This window comes from Crotalus tigris, unplaced genomic scaffold, assembly GCF_016545835.1.
Source record: "Crotalus tigris isolate CLP2741 ecotype Arizona unplaced genomic scaffold, ASM1654583v1 scf7180000017782.1332974, whole genome shotgun sequence".
NCBI classification, from domain to species: Eukaryota; Metazoa; Chordata; class Lepidosauria; order Squamata; family Viperidae; genus Crotalus; species Crotalus tigris.
Window position 1 is genome coordinate 972,118 of NW_024096632.1, and position 21,497 is coordinate 993,614.

A 21,497-nucleotide genomic window follows, 5' to 3' on the forward strand; every position below is an offset into this window, starting at 1 on the left:
GAAAAGAGTGTTTGTTATGACCATCGTATTCTCTTGACAAAATTCTATTAGCCTGTGCCCTGCTTCATTTTGTACTCCAAGGCCAAACTTGCCTGTTATTCCGGTTATCTTTTGGCTTCCTACCTTAGCATTCCAATCCCCCATGATGATAAGGACATCATTTTTGGGTGTTAATTCTATAAGGTGCTGTAGGGCTTCATAGAACCGGTCAATTTCATCCTCTTCAGCACCAGTGGTTGGGGCATAGATTTGGACTACTGTGATATTGAATGGTTTGCCTTGGATTCGAATTGAGATCATTCTGTCATTTTGGGGATTGTATCCCAGTATTGCTTTTCCTATTCTTTTATTGACTATGAAGGCTACTCCATTTCTTCTGAGGGATTCTTGCCCACAGTAGTATACCTGATATTCATCTGAGTTAAATTCACCCATTCCTGTCCATTTTAGTTCGCTGATTCCTAAGATGTCGATGTTCAGTCTTGTCATCTCTTTTTTGACTACGTCTAGCTTGCCTTGATTCATGGATCTTACATTCCAGGTTCCTATGGAGAAAAAATCTTTACAGCATCGGACTTTCCTTTCACCACCAGATATATCCACAGCTGAGCGTCCTTTCGGCTTTGGCCCAGTCGCTTCATTCTTTCTGGCGCTACTAGTACTAGCCCTCTGCTCGTCCCCAGTAGCATATTGGACACCTTCCGACCTGAGGGGCTCATCTTCCAGCGTCATATCTTTTTTCCTTTTAGTACTGTCCATGGGGTTTTCATGGCAAAGATACTGGAGTGGTTTGCCATTTCCTTCTCCAGTGGATCACATTTTGTCAGAACTCTCTGCTATGACCTGTCCGTCTTGGGTGGCCCTGCACGGCATAGTTTATAGCTTCATTGAGTTACACAAGCCCCTTCGCCACAACAAGGCAGTAATCCATAAAGGGGCATTTTTTAATAGTATATGATAATAGCTATTACAGAACTGCTTAGAACTTTAGTATCAACAAAAAAATAAGAAAAAGACTTGAACTTTGATTTATTAGATAATACAACACGACTCAACATAGGAACAGCTCAAGATTCCAATAACTTAAAAATAGGAAGTATGATAGTTTAACATCAGATAGTGGGAAAAGTGGCAATGGATGAGTATGAGACAAGAAGTCTGACAGCAGTTTTTCTCTGATCAAGAGGAAAAAAAGTTCCTATCGATTTAACAACACAATGAATGTAGTTTGTAAATGGCCTCTACATGATAAACAATCTACAGTCACTTGATAATCCAATATCTTATTAACATTTACTCATAGTACATTAATTCTATCTGTATGTCCTCCAAAACCTCTAAGTAACATTTACTTTTGCCCTTTTCTTTGGGACCTCAAAGTTTACCCTGTGAACTCCAAGATCAAGTGGGAACTTGAACTTGGATTTTCCAAGATAAAAACACTAGAAAGACATGGCTGAAAATCTGTTGGGGAAGATTTTTGAGCAAAATGCACTAGCATGCTGAAGTTCTAACTGATGATATTGAAGCAATAACATGACCATTGATCAATAATTTATCAATAGACAAGCCTTTGAATTAGTCCTTCATGGATGCAGCAGAAAGACTGGAAAACAAATATTATTGGTATTTAAACAAGTTTAATCATTTTATATATTTATTAATTTACTTAGTTTATTTATTTAATATTTATATCTTCTAACTTTTTTATTTTTGTAGGTGTATTCAAGCAATTAAAAAGAGAAACAGTGAAAGATAGATATATGCTGAATGCTGAGCAGTGGTGCTTTATCAAGTGTCTTCCCAATGGTTGGCAGAGCCCTAGTTCTTATATTAATGTAAAACAGTGTCACAAAAAAGCATAGAAAGAACAACCCTCAAGACAATCTAAACAGTCTGATTTCAGAAGGTAGTCAACTGATTTGATCTATGAATCTTACTCTAAAAACTATAGAAACAGATTTGTATACACAGATTAAAGTGTAAAAGCATGTGCTATGCCCCTATTAGTGAAACATGGAAAAGAATTTAAATGGGAATTCAGAAAACTACCTTATACTGATTCAAACTATGAATTCAGTATTTTCTATCTACAATGATTTTCAAGGATAACAATCAGGAGCCCCCCTAGATATGTCAGAGATTAAACTGGAACTTGCCAGCCAGGGTGGATAGGGAAGGAAACATTTTTTTACCTTTCCTGTGCTAAGATTGAATGTTATAGCATTCTATTTTTCTTTAGCTCAAAATTAATCTAAAACCAGGCAAGACCTTTTTTTTTGCTCCTAGAACTAATGGGAACAGTGTGTGTGTGTGTGTGTGTGTGTGTGTGTGTGTGTGTGTGTGTGTTACTTAGTCCATATTGTCACTCAGACACAAATGAAGCAACAGAGGAAACGTATGCAGTACCTTACAAATAATGTCACAATTAGTGGGCTACAGTAATTGAAGGAGAAATGTTAGTGAATGTTTTGAAGTATCATCTAAATTATTAAAGGGCTTTCTTAACCAGTCTTTTAACGCTGATAGGACAGAAGAAAGTGCATAGTTTCTGAGCCAGCTTTGTCAAAAGAAAACTGGGTGTTACATCAAATTATTGCAATTCTAAATTTAATATTCTCTTGCATATACAGTATGAGAGGGCCAATGTTAATTATCTCTGTTGAATAAGATGTTTGCGCTAATATACAGAGAGCTTGTTGCATCATAAGAAATTGCTTGTACGCATTTTGACTAACTATTGACAGTACTAGCTGGACATCTATCATGGAGTTCGAATCCCACCAGGCTCAACATTGATTCAGCCTTCCATCCTTCTGAGATGGGTAAACTGAGGACCCAGATTGTTGGGGGCAATATGCTGATTCTGTGAACCGCTTAGAGAGGGCTGTAAAGCACTGTGAAGCAGTATACAAGTCTAAGTGCTATTGCCATTGTTATCTCATAAGTAAAATCATTATCAATTTTATTTACTCTCAGTATTAATGCCAAGGAATATAGCAAAACAGACTAATTTTTCAGCACAGTGGTAAAAACATACATTGAATATAATCTAAAAGATGTTTGATTCAAAATAATCATATTTAAATAAATATATTTAAACTGGATGCTTAATTGTTAATCAAAATGCTCTCACTGAGGTCACAAAGCTTAATTATTTTTAGCATTTACTAAAGATTATCTAAGCGGCATTGCAGTTTGGCAGTGTTAATAAAAACATAAATGTAACTCTCTCTGTGTTCTGGTCTATTGTACACTTTACTGTTCCAGCTACTAACTTCAATATCCTAACATAGGTATCACTCATTTTGATACAGAAAAAATTACTATTCTTAAGAATAATGTCTGATTAGATAAAATCATCATAGTACTAGAGAGCTCTGCCACCTTCATCAATAGCAATCCTCTTTCCAGAGTCTCTTCTGGCAACATACAGACCACCCTGTAGTTATAAGTATTTCACAAATGGCAACCTAGATAAGCATTGCTAATGTGGAAATTAAAGAACAAAACAGTGAGGCTGTGAAACAGGAGAAGAGAATGTGTTGGGAAAAAAAGCTATTACCATATTTGTATCATACCATCAGTTTAATATATCCATTAATTTTACTCTTGTAAAAACATTTTACACAGATTATTTTATAAATTATTACTTACAAGCAGGTGGCAGCTCATACTCCACTTCTAATACAACCCGCTCACCAACATTCTTGAGCAAACTAATGATCTCATCATGGCGAAACTTTGTCAGGTTGATTCCATTTACAGATTTGATGTAATCCCCCACATCCAGTTGGTCACTTCTGCAACACACATCTCTTCTTCAGTGAAGCTGTATTTTATTTGTCTTGTAACATTTAAATGTTTGTAGCTCAGGGTTGAAATGAGAGGTGCTCTCTGAGCTTGTTTGTTTTCTTGCAGATGTTTCATTACCCATACTAGGTAACTTCATCCATCTAGGATGAAACATTACCCAAACATCTGCAAGAAAACAAACTCAGAGAGCACCAAGGACCCCTCGTTTACAAGTAAAAATATATTATTTTAATGCTAATTTTCAAAATAGTGATATGACATTCTATATATAGCAATATAATATTCCTTTATTTGTGTAGTACTATTACCACATATAAAAGCCTTACAAAGCAAAAATGAGTCTTTATTTTAGGAAGCAAGTCAAATTGTTTCTCCATATAGTCCATTGGCTATTTGATTGACAAAGTCTCTGCATGTCCAAATTTCTATAATTTGACCCTTTAAATGACACAGATCTCTCAAAAATATACTAGATAGCAGAATAATGTTTCAGAGTGTCATGTGGAAATCATTCACTTAAGATCATTTTGAGAGAGCAGTGATTAAACCTGAATCCTGCTTTATGTGAGAAATGTTTTCTACGAACATTAGGTTTAGTGAAATATAATTTAAAATACAACTGAATTGTTCACGTAGAAAAAGTTGCCAATTGAAGAATTAGTCACAGAACAATGTATTTAATTTTTTGAATTCTTTGTCACCACTTGACTGCAGAATATATTCTGCTTATCACTAAACATTTTCTTTATTTGTAATATTGCATCTTACAATATTTCTCAACTTTCTCAGCTATCACAGTTCTGTGTTTCTTCTCAAATGGCCTAATTTAGGTAAAGACATCTATTATTTATTGTTGAGGAATTTGAAGCTATTTTGTGTGTGTGTGTGTTCTTTGTCTTGAAAAGTCTTTACCTAGCAGCAATTCCTCCTTGTCGAAGGTTAGACACTCTTGGTTTTCCATCTTTGTCTGTTCCACCAGATACTGTAAGCCCCAAGGTAGTGCCCTCTTTCTTTATCAGTTCAACTATTGTTGAGCCTTTGAATTCCTCTGTTGAAAAAAATATTACTATTAAAAAAGTTTACATTGTAAACTGTAATTTCAGAAAAACTGTAACTTCCATAAAGAGAAAAGGTAGCTTGAAAAATATTTCTGTATTAATTTTTTTCAAATACAAATGATGAAATGGATTCTATTCCCCCAGAGTTTATTTCACAATATATTTGCTATCCATTAAGATATCATTTTGTTGTAAGAATTTTTTATTCTTTAAAAGATCTCTTATCTGTGTTTTAATATCATAACAATGACTTAGTGCTGAGAAATAAATCAGTAAATAGACTCCATTGTTTGCAGCTTGCAGAGGAAAAAAAGTAGGTTATTTTTAAAGATTATATACAACATAATACTACATGTGGTTAAGCCTTTTAAAATCAATGGACAAAATACATTTAATTTAACCTAAATAAACATTATTTTAAACATACATTATTCTGAACAAATGACAGTTTGTAAATAAAATAAAAAATATGTTGACAAAAAGCTTAAAATTGCTAATCTGGTAATCTTACTTTGAGAAAAACATCTAATGAACAACTCAGGGATAGACTTTCCTATTTCAGACCCACCCACCCCCCAAATCACATGCCTTAGCATAATCCTGTCCTAAGTAATGAAATCCATTAAGGGTTTCTATCTTAATCTTAATTATAATGAAATAATCCAATTCAATAGGAGTTATTACTACTATAAATAGAATTGCAAAGTTGGAGAGCTGGTATCTATTGAAATACTTTTTGTGTATAGACATCTAGCACCATGTCTCAGATTATCTTTCCAAGCATTATTTTATTTCATCATTTATATTTGTTTTTATTTATTTTTAAAATATGTATTACATATAAAAGCTTAAAGCATTTGACTAATTATAAACACTGATTCAACAAGAATATTAGCATTCTTATTCTGTATTTCAAATTTTCAACTAACAAAATGAAATTCAATGGTGAAAAAAGCAAGGTTCTACATTTAGGCAAGAAAAACCAAATGCACAAGTACAGCATAGGTGGCACCATGCTCAATAGTAGTAACTGTGAGAGGGACCTCGGAGTCCTCGTAGACAATCACCTAAATATGAGCCAGCAGTGTGCTGCAGCTGCCAAAAAGGCCAACACAGTGCTAGGCTGCATTAACAGAAGGATAGAATCAAGATCACGTGAAGTATTAGTACCACTCTTCAATGCCTTGGTAAGGCCACACTTGGAATACTGCATCCAGTTTTGGTCACCACGATGTAAAAAAGATGTTGAGACTCTAGAAAGAGTACAGAGAAGAGCAAACAAAGATGATTAGGGGACTGGAGGCTAAAACATATAAGGAACGGTTGCTAGAATTGGGTATGTCTAGTTTAACGAAGAGAAGGACAAGGGGGGACATGATAGCAATATTCCAATATCTCAGGGGCTGCCATAAAGAAGAGGGAATTAAGCTATTTTTCAAAGCACCTGAAGGCAGGACAAGAAGCAACGGGTGGAAACTAATCAAGGAGAGAAGCAACCTAGAACTAAGGAGAAACTTCCTGACAGTGAGAACAATTAATCAGTGGAACAGCTTGCCTCCAGAAGCAGTAAATGCTCCAACACTGGAAGTTTTTAAGAAGAGACTGGACAGCCATTTGTCCGAAATGGTGTAGGGTTTCCTGCCTGAGCAGGATGACCTCCAAGGTCCCTTCCAACTTTACTACTATTATTATTATTTTAAGGGTTAGTGGCCATTTTGAATATATTGATAAATTGAAAAGGGTACTCGAGAAATGCAGAAATTTTGATTACAAGATTTCATATGGGACACTTGAAATTTCCAACAATGATTATCAAGTTTTATTTTTTGCAGCCAAAATATAAGCAATTTTATTGTTAAAAATCATACTTTACAGATTTATATGGAAATACACAGGATGGTTCTTGCCCAGATCTGAGTTCCATTGATTGCAATGAGAATTTCTTACTATTAAGACTGTTGATTACACACATGACAGGAGGAAAACATTCTAAAACTGCATAACCACCCTCCAAAGGAAGGATTCAGACTCCAGGACTTGCTTTCTCTTATAGTCTTTTCTATACTTTTCCATTTCTAGCTATGATGATGCCAAAATTATGAAACATGTGTTATGACATTGCATCCATTGCCCTTTTATATTTCCTCTAGCAAATTTGTGAAATCAAACAAAAGAACAACATAAAACAACCCAGATATTGAGCTTAAATGTCTTGATATTTCCTCATAAACCAGATTCATTGTAGCCACATTCAATTACATTGAAAAATGTAATTACATAGAGCTATTTCAGGAAGCAATAGTAAGGCCTGGGTTAAACCTTTATTCTTTTGCACAATTATGTAAGAGTAAGTTCTACTGGAATAAGTGAAGCTTACATGAATAAACATGGGCAGCCATGCAGAAAGATTAATCATTTGATCCATAGCTTACTATGACATTTACTCATTTTCATATGCCAAAGTAGTTCTGGCATGTAATCTTCTGGCAATGAAAGGAAGACACTCAATGATAAAAAAAAAAAGTTAATCTGGCAGAAGTTATTCAATTCAAAGACTTCATGTAAAATTATCATAAGACTTTTTCTAACTTGTTCCTCACGTGCACACTCAGACAAAAAATAAAAATAGAATTTTATATGCTGAAAGCATTGCTTATTTTAAAATCCAGATTCACCATCCCTTTTGAAAGAACAGATATGATTTAAGGAGATCCTTTGCTCCAGAAGTGGGATTATGCCAATAAATGTATTATTGAACTAAAACTTCCAGTAGCTCCAAGAAGCACAGCCAATGGTAAGAAATACTGGGATGTGTTGTTTAGCAACATCTACAGTCTACAGTTTATCTGTCCTAGTCTTAGCTGTTTTTAAACTGAGTAGAGAAAATATTTACATTAAATTTTATACAAATTTGTACTTCAAATGAAAAACAGGTTAGTTTTAAGATACTTCCCTTTTCTGTGCATACTAAAAATATAAACATAAAAGGAATCATATGGTTCTTTTGCAGTGGAAGCAAACATTTGAGAGTGCAGAAAAGGAGTAAGGAATAATAAGACGAAGAGATTAAATGAATGAGATATGAAAAACGAGATATAACAAAATAGTTTATACTGAAGCCATTTACTATGCTTCCCCAGACCTTCTATTATTTCTACACGTTTCATATAACATTTTATGTTCTTTAATGTCTCACTTCTCTCCTTTTTGAGAATCAGCTTCAAGCATGACTTTCTCAATGGCTTGCTGAAGAGCAAGCCTCTGTTCTGCACACCTCATAAAACCACTTCCTAAATTCTGCTTATTCTCACAGCTTGTAAGCTTTCAATTGGAATGCTGCCAAACACTGCTCAGGCACACTTACCAAACTAATCCCCTTCTAGCATTTGCATCCCCTCTTGCTATCTTTCTATTTGTATAGGAAAATAGTCATGGCAATCTTCTAGCCATCAGGCATAGATGTTCTATTCATGCACACATCAAAAAAGTTGCAAAGGCACTCACATGAAAATCACATCCATATTTTAACATTTCTTCAGTTATACTGCAAGTTCACATTTTGTGGACTCTTAACATTGAAAACATTCTTTCAGTTCTACTCTTCTGCACAGCACTATCATTCTAATACAAATGTCTTTTAGTATTTCCATACTTCAGTTTTACCCTAAATAATTTAATAATTTTTATTCTGAATTTCATACATCTTTAGTCTGTTCCTTGTTCAGCTTTTTCAACCTTGCACCCAAGGAATCTATTAGTATTGGTAATATATTATGGTTTGTCGCACAATCAGCCAGATGTTTAGACTGGATTTGGCATTTTTATTCACCTACTGAATCTTTCCCGAGATAGACTGATGTTGTTTGTTATTATTATTGACATTCTGTGTAATTGAACTGTTTTACCATGTTATGGCCAACAATTAAACTTGATCATTATTTCATTTATCTATACTCTTAACATTGGCATAGAACTCAGTTATTTCTGAACAGGATTTTATTAGAGCTCAAGACATGACATTACTTTACTTTATATAGCATTATTGGTCTGCTATCAGAATAGAGATTTTGCTCAAGAGAATATGTTTGTATCATACTTAATTTGTAAACATGAGTTTTTATACTTCATTTTAATCCTTTAATCAATTTCAAGGAAAAGCAAGGCCTTAGCACCTATAATGAATTCAAAATATAACCTCTATAGAAAACTATCACATATGGAATCTAGCTAATTCAGTTTTTAGAGACCCTGCCTTCTAATAGCCCTTTCCCCATAAATTAATAATAACAGCATAATCCCACAAACTGATTATAAACAACAACATAACAGCCGCCAATCTCATTCACTAGAACATCTATAAAAACTATTATGTGCCAGTAATGAAAAATTTGTATAGTCATGGCCATGGTTTTCCCAGTTGCAATGTATGGCTGTGAAAGTTGTACCATAAGAAAGGGTGAGCACAAAAGAACTGAGGCCTTTGAACTATGGTGCTGGAGAAGACTTCTGTGAGTCCCCTGAAATGCAAGGCGATCAAACCGGTCAATCCTAGAGGAGATTAACCCTGAGTGCTCTTTAGAAGGCCAGATCCTGAAGTTGAAACTCAAGTACTTTGCCACCTAATGAGAAGTAAGGGCTCACTGGAGAAGAGCCTAATGCTGGGAAAAATTGAGGGCAATAGAAGAAAGGGACAACAGAGAATGAGGTGGCTGGATGGAGTCACTAAAGCAGTGGGTGTGAGCTTAAATGGACTCCAGAAGATGGTAGAGGACAGGAAGGCCTGGAGGAATGTTGTCCATGGGGTCGTGATGGGTCGGACATGATTTTGCAACTAACAATAACAATGAAAAATTGGTGGGAACATATAGTTGAAAAAGTATTAGAAAATAAGCAGTTTATAATATTACAAAGATCTTTCAATATCGGGCTTATTATATCTTGTAATGCTACATAGAATTCTGTTGGGAGACCATCGAGTCCCAGAGTTTTATCTCTTTTTTTGTCTTTTTATAGCCTCTGTAATTTCCATCATTGTTATTTTCTTGTTCAACATATGTTGCATGTTCTCTGGTATCTTTGGGAGGTTTGCTTTTCTTAGATATTTCTGTATTGCCTCCTTAGAAACCACCTCCAAGCAGATTATAATATTGTAGGATTTCCAAACATGAACTGATAAAGTCTTGGTACATAACACACCAGATTTAACTGTGGTTGAAACAAAGAAAGTGTGAATAATTGATATGGCAATACCAGGGCAATTCTTCTGATAAAGAATTGGAGAAGATCACAAAGTATCAAGATTGGAAAAGTTAAAAGATTATGGCATAAAATGGCCAAGGTGGTCCCAATGGTTATCAGCACATTGGGTGCCATATCAAAAAGCTTTGAACAACTCTTAAAAATAATTTTGTATTAACCAATTTTCATCTGTCAGTTACAAAAGGCCTTATTGCTTGGGCAGCACCTAATACATTACAACATCCTAGGTTCTTGGAAAAAACTTGATGTGAATGACTGCTAACACTAGCTAAAAAACTGGCAGCTATGATTTCATGTGGTAATAATAATGAATAGTAATAATGGTAGCAAGTTAGAAAAAACAAAACAACCCAAAAATGTCACGTCAGAAAGCAGATGAATAGTATCTAACTATTGAAACAAACTGTGGTTCATCATGGAGTTAATTTCTCTTCTAGTTCTGTCAATTATTGTTTGAGATAACCACTGACAGCTGGTTTCATGGAACCATGACAGCACCTTGGTTGAAGCAATAACTCTCTGTCTATGTTAGATGCATCTGTTTTCAAGCTCATTCATCAGCCTTGGAAGTTGTTCCTAGTTATGCATACACAGTCCTAATAATCAGGGTAGATGGGGCCAAAGTAGAACTAAAATATTTAAAAGCTTATTTGGGAGTTAAAACTTCTTTTCTTCTGACTTCCGATGGCACTGGCCGCGCTGATGGTGGCTATCTTTTAGCCGTCCATCTGAGAAAGTGTCAAAACCGTGGAGACAGCAGACAACAGCTGACCCGCAGTTCGGAACTTCTCTCCCCGGGCGTAGGGGAGGAGGTGAGTTCTCCTTGGATAGTGGTAGAGCTCCCCAAGACCCTAAAATTTATCTTTTTGGGTCAGAGGGTGAGCTCCCACGGAGTCCGAGGTTTCTCCACATCGCAGATGTCTTTGTTCTATTTTCTTAGGCAAAGCAAGGCGCTTCTTCCACAACTGCGCTTAAAGTGAACTTGTAAGTAAATTTTAAAGCAGACAGAGCCGACCAGGAGTCTACTTTGGAACTTTAATTCTGGAAAAGAATTAATCTTCTCCTTTTTTTACAATTATAAAAGAAGTTAAAATGGCGCTGGGATGTTTTTTTTTCTGTGAGCGAAAGGAAAGAAAGAACTTTCACTTGGCTACTGTCAATGCTGCAAATATTGTATATTCTTGCTTTTGACAATATGTAGAATTGTCTGGTAATTATGAGGTTAATACAGAGCAGAAGGGGGGTTGGGGGTAAAGCCCGGGAAAGAAAGAGGAAAAAAAACATTTGACCTTCACACTAATTGGATAATATGAGATATGACGGCTAATTTAGGGAGGGAACATGCTGATAATTTAACTGCTCAGAGGAAGAGAACTTAGATCCTAGCATCTCTCTGTTGTGCCTGTGCTGACATTTTGTAACAATAAAAGACTTTTAGGAAAATAAATGCCTGGAAGTTCTTTGGAATGTGTCATTAGCCGGAACCACAACAGCTACATTTTGCTACAGAGTTTGTATAACGTAATTGATTTTGGTTATTGATACAAATGACAAAGTTTTCTTTTTAGTTTTTTTTATAGGGGGCTTTTCTTTTTTCCCCTTTTGTTTTTGAGATACTAAGAAGAAGTTTTATAAATTAAAATGGCTTCGAAGAGTCTCGCAACTTCTGCTGGGCCTAAAGCTTCGATCTCTTCTCCGATTGTACAGACTGTTCAACAAGCTAAGCCCCGGTCACCACCACCTTCTCCACCACCACCAGCACTCATGGTAAAAGACTTACAAGATGCTTTGGGAAAAGCAGTTTGCCAGATTAGAGGAGAAATGGGGGAACTTTTAGAGGACAAAAATAGGGAAATGAGGGAGGATATAGTACTTGCTTTCCAAGGACTTGCCTCCCATGTTGAGAGGCTGGATGATCGCATTGATGATGTTGTGGAGAAAGTTGAAGGTCTGGAAGATCGGGTTGGTAAAGTGGAAAATAAGGTGGAAATGTCACAGGATGAAATTATCACATCTCAATATAGAGAAATGGAATTTGCTTTAAGAATTAGAGGCTTCAAGGAAAACATGCAAGAAAATTTGAGAGAGCTGGTGGCGAAGGATATAGCTTTGATTTTGTGTGAACCTGAAGAAATATTGAGAGATATGGAATATTTAGAGTTAATTCATGGATTGCGAAGCAGAGAAATTTACCAAGAGACGTGGTGATTTATTTTGCAAGGAGATCTTTACGTAATGAAATCATACAAGCATTTTACAAGCAGAGATTTCAGATTGCTGCTCAAGATGTTATAATTTTAAAAGAAATTCCTTCAAAAATTTTAAGAAGAAGAAAGGATTTTGCCTTCTTGGCTGATGAGCTTAAAATATGACAGCTTCAGTTTAGATGGGAGATCCCAATTGGAATAGTGGTGAGCTATGCGGGGACACATTACAGACTTAACACAATTTCAAAGGCGAAAGATTTTTATATTTCTGTCCTGGGAGCAGGCTCACCACCATCTCCACAATTTAAAATTTCAGAGGTGAAGTTGGGAGAACAGCCAATTGAAGGTACCATCATACTGGGAGTTAGAGAATTACAGGCTGAATCTTTACAGCAGCCTTTTGAGACAAAAGAAACTTCAAAGGAACAGAGAGTGACTCGAGCAGCCCATAGACGCAAAGAGAAGGAGCAACAGAAAATGGAGGCAAGAGTATTAACACAAGAATCTATTACTTCTGAGCCTGTGGGAGGAGCAAGACCGAAGAGATCTTCAACAGCAGATCTTCATGCAGTCTTTTCCAGGCTTCAGGCCGGTAGGGATGGCAAAGTTCCTGACTTGGAATGTTAATGGCTTGAATTCTCCACAGAAAAGAAGGAAAGTATTTCATTATTTGAAGCAACATAATAATGATGTTGTATGCCTGCAGGAAACTCATATTACTTTAAAGGATCAAAAGTATTTGATTAACTCTCGGTTGGGTTTACATTTTATATCCCCTGCTCCAGGGAAGAAAGGGGGTGTTGTTATTTATGTTAAGAAAAATCTATCAGCAAAATTAATAGATTCTGACTCTCAAGGAAGATATGTTATTATTGAATTGGAGTTGTATGGTAATAAACTTCTTATAGTGGGTTTGTATGCTCCTAATCAACAACAAAAGCAGTTTTATAAGGTAGTACATCAAAAATTAATTTCTTTGGATTATAAATCTGTTATTATGATGGGAGACTGGAATGGTGTTTTAGATTCAAGTAAGGACAAGAAAGGACTTTCCATGCTCTCCAATCAAGCTAAACTACCTAAGGGTTTTTTTGACTTGAAAGATGATTTGGAATTGAGAGACATTTGGTGGGAACGAAATGTGGAAAAGAGGGACTTTACCTTTTTTTCTGACAGGCATCAATCATTTTCAAGAATTGATTTCTTTTTAATTACTACTGATTTATATTTTAGTGTTAAGAATGTAAAAATTTTTCCTAGGACATTGACGGATCATAGTCCTGTATGGTTGGAATTATTTGCTGAGAATGGGAATAGAAGATCTTGGAGGTTGAATGAGAATTTATTTAGATATGAGGTGAATTCATAGAAGTGTAGAGAACACTTGAAAGAATTTTTTACTTTAAATATGTACAAGGGTACTTCAATGGCAATGGTGTGGGATGCTAGCAAAGCTTATATGCGAGAAGTTTTGATTCAAATGAATAAGGCTCATAGATGTAAACAGTTGCAGAAACATAAAGAGTTGGAAGAGATTAAATTGAAAGAGAAAGCATTAATTTTGAATCCTCTGGATAATAAGTTAAAGGCCTCTATAAATATGCTTAAAGAACAATTTAATATGTTAATGGATGATCAGGTTGCAACCAACCTACGTTATATGAAACATAATACTTTTTGTAATGCAAATAAGCCTGGTAGGTGGTTGGCTTATCAATTATGGAAAAAACAGAGATTAAGGATTATAGATAGAATAAATTATAAAGGTAAAGTGTTTTTCAGGAAGAGTTGATTAAAAAATCATTTTTAGATTTTTATAAAAAATTATATACTGGTGAAAAGGTACAGATTTTGGATATAGATAAGTATTTACAAGAAGCTCATTTTCCTAAGCTTACAAATGCTCAATGAGATGAGATTAATGGTTTAATTACTTCTGAGGAAATTATTATGGCAATTAAACAATTAAAGGTTGGCAAAGCACCTGGTACAGATGGATTGACAGCAATTTATTATAAAACATTATTTGAAGAGATGATAGAACCATTAAAGGAACTTTTTAATAGTATATTATTGGGTGCAGAGATACCTCCATCTTGGAAAAGGGCTTTTATATCACTGATTCCAAAAGAAGATCAAGATCTTACTCAACCTAAAAATTATAGACCTATATCTCTTTTGAATATAGATTATATTTTTTTTTCTAAAATATTGGCAAATAGATTAATGTTTGTATTGAAGCAAGTGATTCATACTGATCAATCTGGTTTTATAACTGGAAGATATATGAAAAATAATGTTAGACAAATTGTTAACTTAATTGAATATTTGGATAAAAATAACCAGATTCCTGCAGCTTTAATTTTTTTAGATGCTGAAAAAGCTTTTGATCAGTTAAATTGGCAATTTTTGTTAAGAGTCATAGAGGAGATAAATTTTGGGGATAAATTTCTGCAAGCTCTAAAGGGCATTTATCAACAACAATCGGCTCAAATTATAATTAATGGAGGGCTAACTGAGGTTTTTCAAATTGGAAAAGGTACAAGACAGGGATGTCTGTTATCTCCTTTATTGTTTGTTTTAACTTTAGAAATTTTGTTAATAAAAATTCATGAGTCAATTACAATAAAGGGAATAATGATAAATAAGAAGGATTACAGGTTGAGAGCTTTTGCTGACGATTTGGTTGTTACTTTATCACAACCGATTAATTCAGTTTTAGATTTGTTACAGATTATAACTCAGTATGGGCAAGTCTCTGGTTTTAAGGTTAACAATAATGACTAAAATATTATCTAAAAATATGTCTATTAAGGATAAGGAAATGTTAGTTAATTTGACAGGTTTTGATATAGTAAAAAAGATTAAATATTTGGGAGTGTATATAACAACTTCTAATGTAAAATTGTATAAAAATAATTATGAAACATTATGGACTAAAGTGCAGAAGGATTTGAATGATTGGAAAAAATTACAATTATCTTTGTTAGGGGGAATTTCTGCTGTTAAGATGAATGTTCTACCAAAATTTCTTTTTCTGTTTCAGATGATATCTATTTTGAAGAAAGATGTTAATTTAGATGAATGGCAGAAGGGTATTAATAAATTTATTTCGGCAGGGAAAAAACCAAGAGTTAAGCTTAAGATTATACAAGATGTACGAGAAAGAGGAGGACTTAAGATGCCTAATTTGAAACTATATTATGATGCTGCGGCTTTAACATTGATTAGCGATTGGATTAACTTATCAAACCAAAATATACTTTCTTTGGAGGGATGGGATTTATTATATGGATGGCATGCATATTTAATTTATAACAAGAAATTAGATAGGGTTTTTAAATCGCATATTTTAAGAATTGCTTTACTGCGTGTCCGGAAGAAATATTATTATAGATTAAATTATAAAATGCCAATTTGGGGGATTCCTGGACACGCAGTAGAGGGGATATCGAGAGGTGTGAACTTGGATAGGATTTCTTATAACCAATTGCTTAAATTGGAAGGGAAGGATTGGCAGTTAAAATCGTTAGATGAATTAAGGCAAGATAATAGTGTTTAATCTTGGTTTCAGTATAGACAATTGTTAGATAGATGGAATTTAGACCAAAAAGTTGGTATTACTTTAAAAGATGAGAATTTGATAAAACAAATTAGAGATCAAAGTCGAGCTCATATAAAGAGAGTTTATAATGTATTAGTGGAATTGGATTCAGAGACGGAATTAGTCAAAGATTGTATGACAAAATGGGCCCCAAATTTTCAAGAGCCGATTTTAATAGATACATGGGAGGCAATTTGGGTTGGGAATGTGAAGTTTACTCAGGCTCAAAATTTACGAGAAATTTTTTATAAAATGTTTTATAGGTGGCATTTGGATCCACAAAAATTGTCCCGCATGTATCCTAATTTACAGCCTAAGTGCTGGAGATGTGGTTGCTTAGATGCAACCTATTATCATATTTGGTGGACATGTAGAAATATAAAAGCTTTTTGGATTAAGATTTGGTGGAACATTCAGAAGATTTTTAATAGAAAGATAAAGTTTACACCACAATTGTTTTTGTTAGGTATTATTGAAGATTGTGATGTTAAAGAAACTATTTTAATGTTGAATCTTATTACGGTGGCAAGGTTATTGGTTGGGCAATATTGGAGGAAAGATTCTTTGCCTACCATAGAAGAATGTTCGTTTAAAGTTTCTAATTTAGCAGAAATGGCCAAAACTTCTGCTTATTTGAAGGATCATTCACAAGAAAGATACATCTTGGTGTGGAGAAGATGGATAAATTTTGTACAGAATAAACATGGGATTAGAAAGTATCATTTAGTTTTTGATTAACTTATAGTTTAAACTGGGAATTGTTTGTATTTGAGTTAAAGTATTTTAGGGATTTGGTTATTGGTATAGTTGGATAAGCTTAGTTAGAATTTGTTTGCTTATTTTTAACCCTGTAATCAGCTCTGGGAAGTGAGGGGGGGAGGGTTGGGGTGGGGGGGAGGGAGGGAGGGTTATTATATTGTAATAATAAATTTGTATAAAACTTTTCAATTAAAAAAAAACTTCTTTTCTTCTGTATTCTTTTTTATATAGCACATGTAGCAACCTGTCATTTATACTACAAAACATTATAGAAGGAAGTTAGTAACAAGCCAATATTAGTTCACTCAACTGGCTTATTATCTTTCATTGATTGATTTTTCATATAACACAAAGGTTGTGTATTCATGGAGAAAGTTTAATGGAATTGATTAGAATTAAATGAGATATGACTAAATAAGGTTTTATTGGTTTTCCTCCCTTTGGTGCATAAAACAATATTTTTCTGAAGCATATTTATGTAAGAAAAGCATCATACATTTTCATTGATATACCTGAAATTTAATTATTTAAGAACAAAAAGGAATAATAACTCTGAAATAAGGTTTATTTTGCCATATTTATTTGAAGAGCTTTGAAGCAGCTCAACATTGGTTTCAATTGCTGACGGTGGCATCATTATTTATACAGTTAAGGAAAAACAATAAAAAATATAAAATCAACAAGAAAAATTGAACAAAATTAAGAAAAAACTTAAATTAAGATTTTTGCTGTCCAAATGGGACATGGGAGATTACACTCAGTGTTATTCTTCCTCACCTTACTAAGATTTAATTTCTTTAAAATTCAGTGATTTAAAACAGGGGTCCCCAGTCCCTGGTCCATGGACCGGTACTGGTCTGCGGCATGCCAGAAACCGGTCCACGCAAATAAGCAAAGCCCCATCCACAGGATGCAGGCAGCACATGAAACCATGCCCCCTCCGGTCCGCAGAAAAACATCTCTCCATGGAACCGGTCCCTGGTTTCCAAAAGGTTGGGAGCCTCTGATTTTAAAAAAAAGCTTCTTTGAACATGTAAAAAACAAGAAAAAGTGAAGGAAATTATTGGTCCATTAGTGGGTGGAAGTGGCAAGAAGGTGACAAGCAACAGGGAGAAAGCAGAACTATTTAACTCGTTTTTTGCATCTGTCTTTACACAAAGGGAAAAAACAGACCAACCTATCAAAAATAGTGCCATAAAAAACAAAATAGAAACACAAGTTAAGATAGGCAAGAAAATGGTAAGTGAGCACCTGTCCAGCCTAGATGAGTTCAAATCGCCAGGACCAGATGGATTACACCCCAGAGTTCTCAAGGAACTGGCAGATGTGATATCGGAGCCACTGAACTATATTTTTCAAAGATCCTGGAACACAGGGGAACTACCAGAGGACTGGAAAAGAGCTGATGTAGTGCCCATCCTCAAAAAAGGAAAAAAAATGGATCCAGGAAATTACAGACCTATCAGCCTGACCTCAATACCTGGGAAGATCCTGGAAAAGATAATCAAACAACGAATCAACGAACACCTAGAGGCAAACAAAGTCATTACTAAAAGCCAACATGGGTTTGTCAAAAATAGATCATGCCAGACAAATCTTATTGCATTCTTTGACCAAGTGACAAAATTAGTGGATCAGAGGAATGCTGTGGACATAATTTACTTGGACTTCAGTAAGGCATTTGATAAAGTAGATCACAACCTACTACTTGATAAGATAGAAAAATGTGGGGAGACTTCCGGTGGATCAGCGTCGGTGATGGCAGCTACTTTGTAGCCGTCCTCCTGGGAAAGTGTTAGAACCGCAGAGAACAGCAGGCACCAGCTGTTCCGCGGCTCAAAACCTCCCTCCCGGGCAAAGGGGGGGAGGGGAGTATCACCCGAATAGAGGTAGAGCCTCTGAGACCCTCCAGGAAGCTTTCTTTGGGAGGTGAAAAGAGTGCTCCCTCAGAGTTCGGGTTGCCTCCGCCTCCCAGCTGTCTTTGTCCCTCGGGACAAAGCAAGACGCCGCTCCCACCTCCGCGCTCAAAGAAACTGGGTGAGTTATTTTTAAAAGCGGACAGAGCTGGATAAAGGATTTTTTATTGGATTTTATTTGGACTTTACTTTGAAAGGTTGATTTTTATTTCCCTTCTTTTTTTTCTTTTTCTTTTTTCTTTTGTGAGAGTGAAAGTAAAATGGCGATCGGAAAGTTTTTCTTTTTTTAAAAAAAAAGTGAGTGAAACAGAATGTAATGGATTAGACTGTTCTTTTTTTAAAAAATTTTTCCTTAAGGTGGATTTGTGGTTTGGGAAGATTCTTTTTGGTTAAACTTTCTTTTGTTATTTTTTTCTTTTTTTTTAAGGGATTTTCTCTTTTGTATTTATTTATTTATTTTTTTAAGAAGGAGGAAAGAAGAAACAAAACTTTTTCTTTTTGAAAATGGCTTCAAAGCGGCAAGCAACATCTACAGTACCTAAGGTGGCTTCTTCTCCTGCGATCTTACCAGTACAACAACCTAAAGCTACACCACCACCCTCTCCCCCTTTGCCAGCAGTAATGGTAAAAGATATGCAAGACATAATGGGAAATGCTGTATCTCAAATTAGAGGGGAAGTGAAAGAGCTTTTAGTGGAGAATAATATTATTTTGAGGCAAGATATAGTTATGGCTTTAACAGGACTTGCTTCTGTGGTTGAGAAGCTGGATTCTAGAGTGGAAGAAGTGGCAGATAAGGTGGAGATCTTGGAAGACAAATTTGAAGGCATGGAAAAAAAGATGGAAATTTCACAAGATGATATTGTTATGTCTCAATATAGAGAGATGGAGTATGCTTTAAGAATCAGGGGATTGAAGGAAGACATGCAACAAGACTTGAGAGAGATTGTAGTAAATGACTTTGCTGCCATTTTGGATAGAGAGAAGGAGGAAATATTTAGAGAAATTGAAAAAATATTTAGAGTTAACTCTTGGGTTGCAAAGCAAAGAAATTTGCCAAGAGATGTGGTAATCTATTTTGGGAAGAGATCTCTGCATAATGAAATTATACAAGCTTTTTATAATAAGAGGTTTCAGATTGCTGTTCAAGATGTCATCATTTTAAAGGAGATTCCATCTAAAATGTTAAGAAGAAGAAAAGAGTTTGCTTTCTTAGCCAATGAACTTAAAAAAAGATTGATGCCATTTAGATGGGAAATTCCGACGGGCATCGTGGTGAGTCATGCGGGGACGCGCTATAGACTTAACAGTGTTTCTAAAGCAAAGGAGTTTTATAAGTCGGTCTTGGGAGCAGGCTCATCACCACCTATGATGCAGAAAGTTTTGGATGGCAAGGAGGTGGAACAGCAGTCTGAAGAAGTAGTATTGGAAAATCACAGGCTGAGTGGTCGCAACAAGCAGAGATCAAAGAACAAAGAATGACCCGAGCAGCTCATAGACGTAAAGAAAAAGAACAACAGAAGAAAGAAGTTAAAGAAGTTCTACAAGAATTTGCTTCGGTGCCTGTGGGAGGAGCAAGACCCAAGAGCTCTGCAGCACATTCTTCAATGGCAGATCTTCAAGCAGTCTTCTCCAGGCTTTTGGTCAAGGGAGATGGTAAAGCTCCTGACGTGGAATGCTAATGGTCTCAACTCCCCCCAAAAGAGAAAGAAAATATTTCATTACCTAAAGCAACATAATAATGATATTATCTGTCTGCAGGAAACACATATTATTTCTAAAGATCAAAAATATTTAGTTAATGTTCGTTTGGGATCTCATTTTGTATCTTCTGCTCCCGGGAAAAAAGGGGGAGTAGTTATTTATGTTAAGCAAAATTTATCAGCCTGTTTAGTAGAATCTGATTCCCAAGGGAGATATGTTATGATTGAAGTGGGTCTGTATGGCAAGAAAGTACTCATAGTGGGTTTGTATGCACCAAATCAACAACAGGAACAATTTTACAGACTGTTACATCAAAAACTAATTTTGTTGGACTATAGATCTGTTATATTAATGGGAGACTGGAATGGTGTTTTAGATACACAAAGAGACAAAAAAGGACCCTCTATTTCTTTTAAACAGGCTAAATTACCTAAGGCTTTTTTTGATTTGAAAGAGGACTGGGAGCTGCGAGATTACTGGCATGAACATAACTTGGAGGAGAGAGACTTTACTTTCTTTTCGGACAAACATCAATTTTCTCAAGAATTGACTTTTTCTTGATTACAACGGATTTATATTTTAGGGTGAAGAATGTTAAGATCTTTCCTAGGACATTGACAGATCATAGTCCAGTTTGGATGGAATTGGTTAATGAAAAAGAGGAGAGGAGATCTTGGAGGATGAATGAAAATTTATTTAGACAAGAAAAGAATGTTCAAAAATTAAAGGAGCAATTAAAGGATTATTTTGCTTTAAATATGTATAAGGGAACTTCAATGTCAATGGTCTGGGATGCAGGTAAAGCTTACATGCGGGGGATTTTGATACAAATGAATAAGGTTCATAGACAGAAGCAGGTGCAGAAACGTAAAGAGTTGGAAGATGAGATTAAATTAAAAGAAAGAGCTTTGATTTTAAACTCCACAGATGAGAAGATTAAGGAATCTATGAAATTGCTTAAATCACAATTTAATATGTTGATGGCTGATCAAACTGCAACCAATTTACTGTATATGAAACAAAATACATTTTATAACGTTAATAAACCAGGGAGATGGTTGGCTTATCAATTGAGAAAGAAGCAGAAACAGAGAATTATAGATAAAATAAATTATAATGGTAAATTGGTATATCAGAAGGAGTTGATTAAGAAATCTTTTTTAGAATATTATCA

At 35.0% G+C, this 21,497-nt stretch overlaps 1 protein-coding gene across 9 annotated transcripts in view; it reads right to left on the bottom strand.

Moving 5' to 3' along the window:
- GRIP1 (glutamate receptor interacting protein 1) overlaps nt 1-21,497 on the bottom strand; it is a 562,796-nt gene that overhangs the window by 215,244 nt on the left and 326,055 nt on the right. For all 9 annotated transcript variants that reach the window (XM_039342266.1, XM_039342264.1, XM_039342261.1 and 6 more), the window contains 2 exons: nt 4,729-4,864; nt 3,658-3,803 (listed from right to left, as the gene is read on the bottom strand). In XM_039342266.1, the coding sequence (XP_039198200.1) occupies nt 3,658-3,803; nt 4,729-4,864 (282 nt within the window). The remainder of the gene's footprint in view (nt 1-3,657; nt 3,804-4,728; nt 4,865-21,497) is intronic.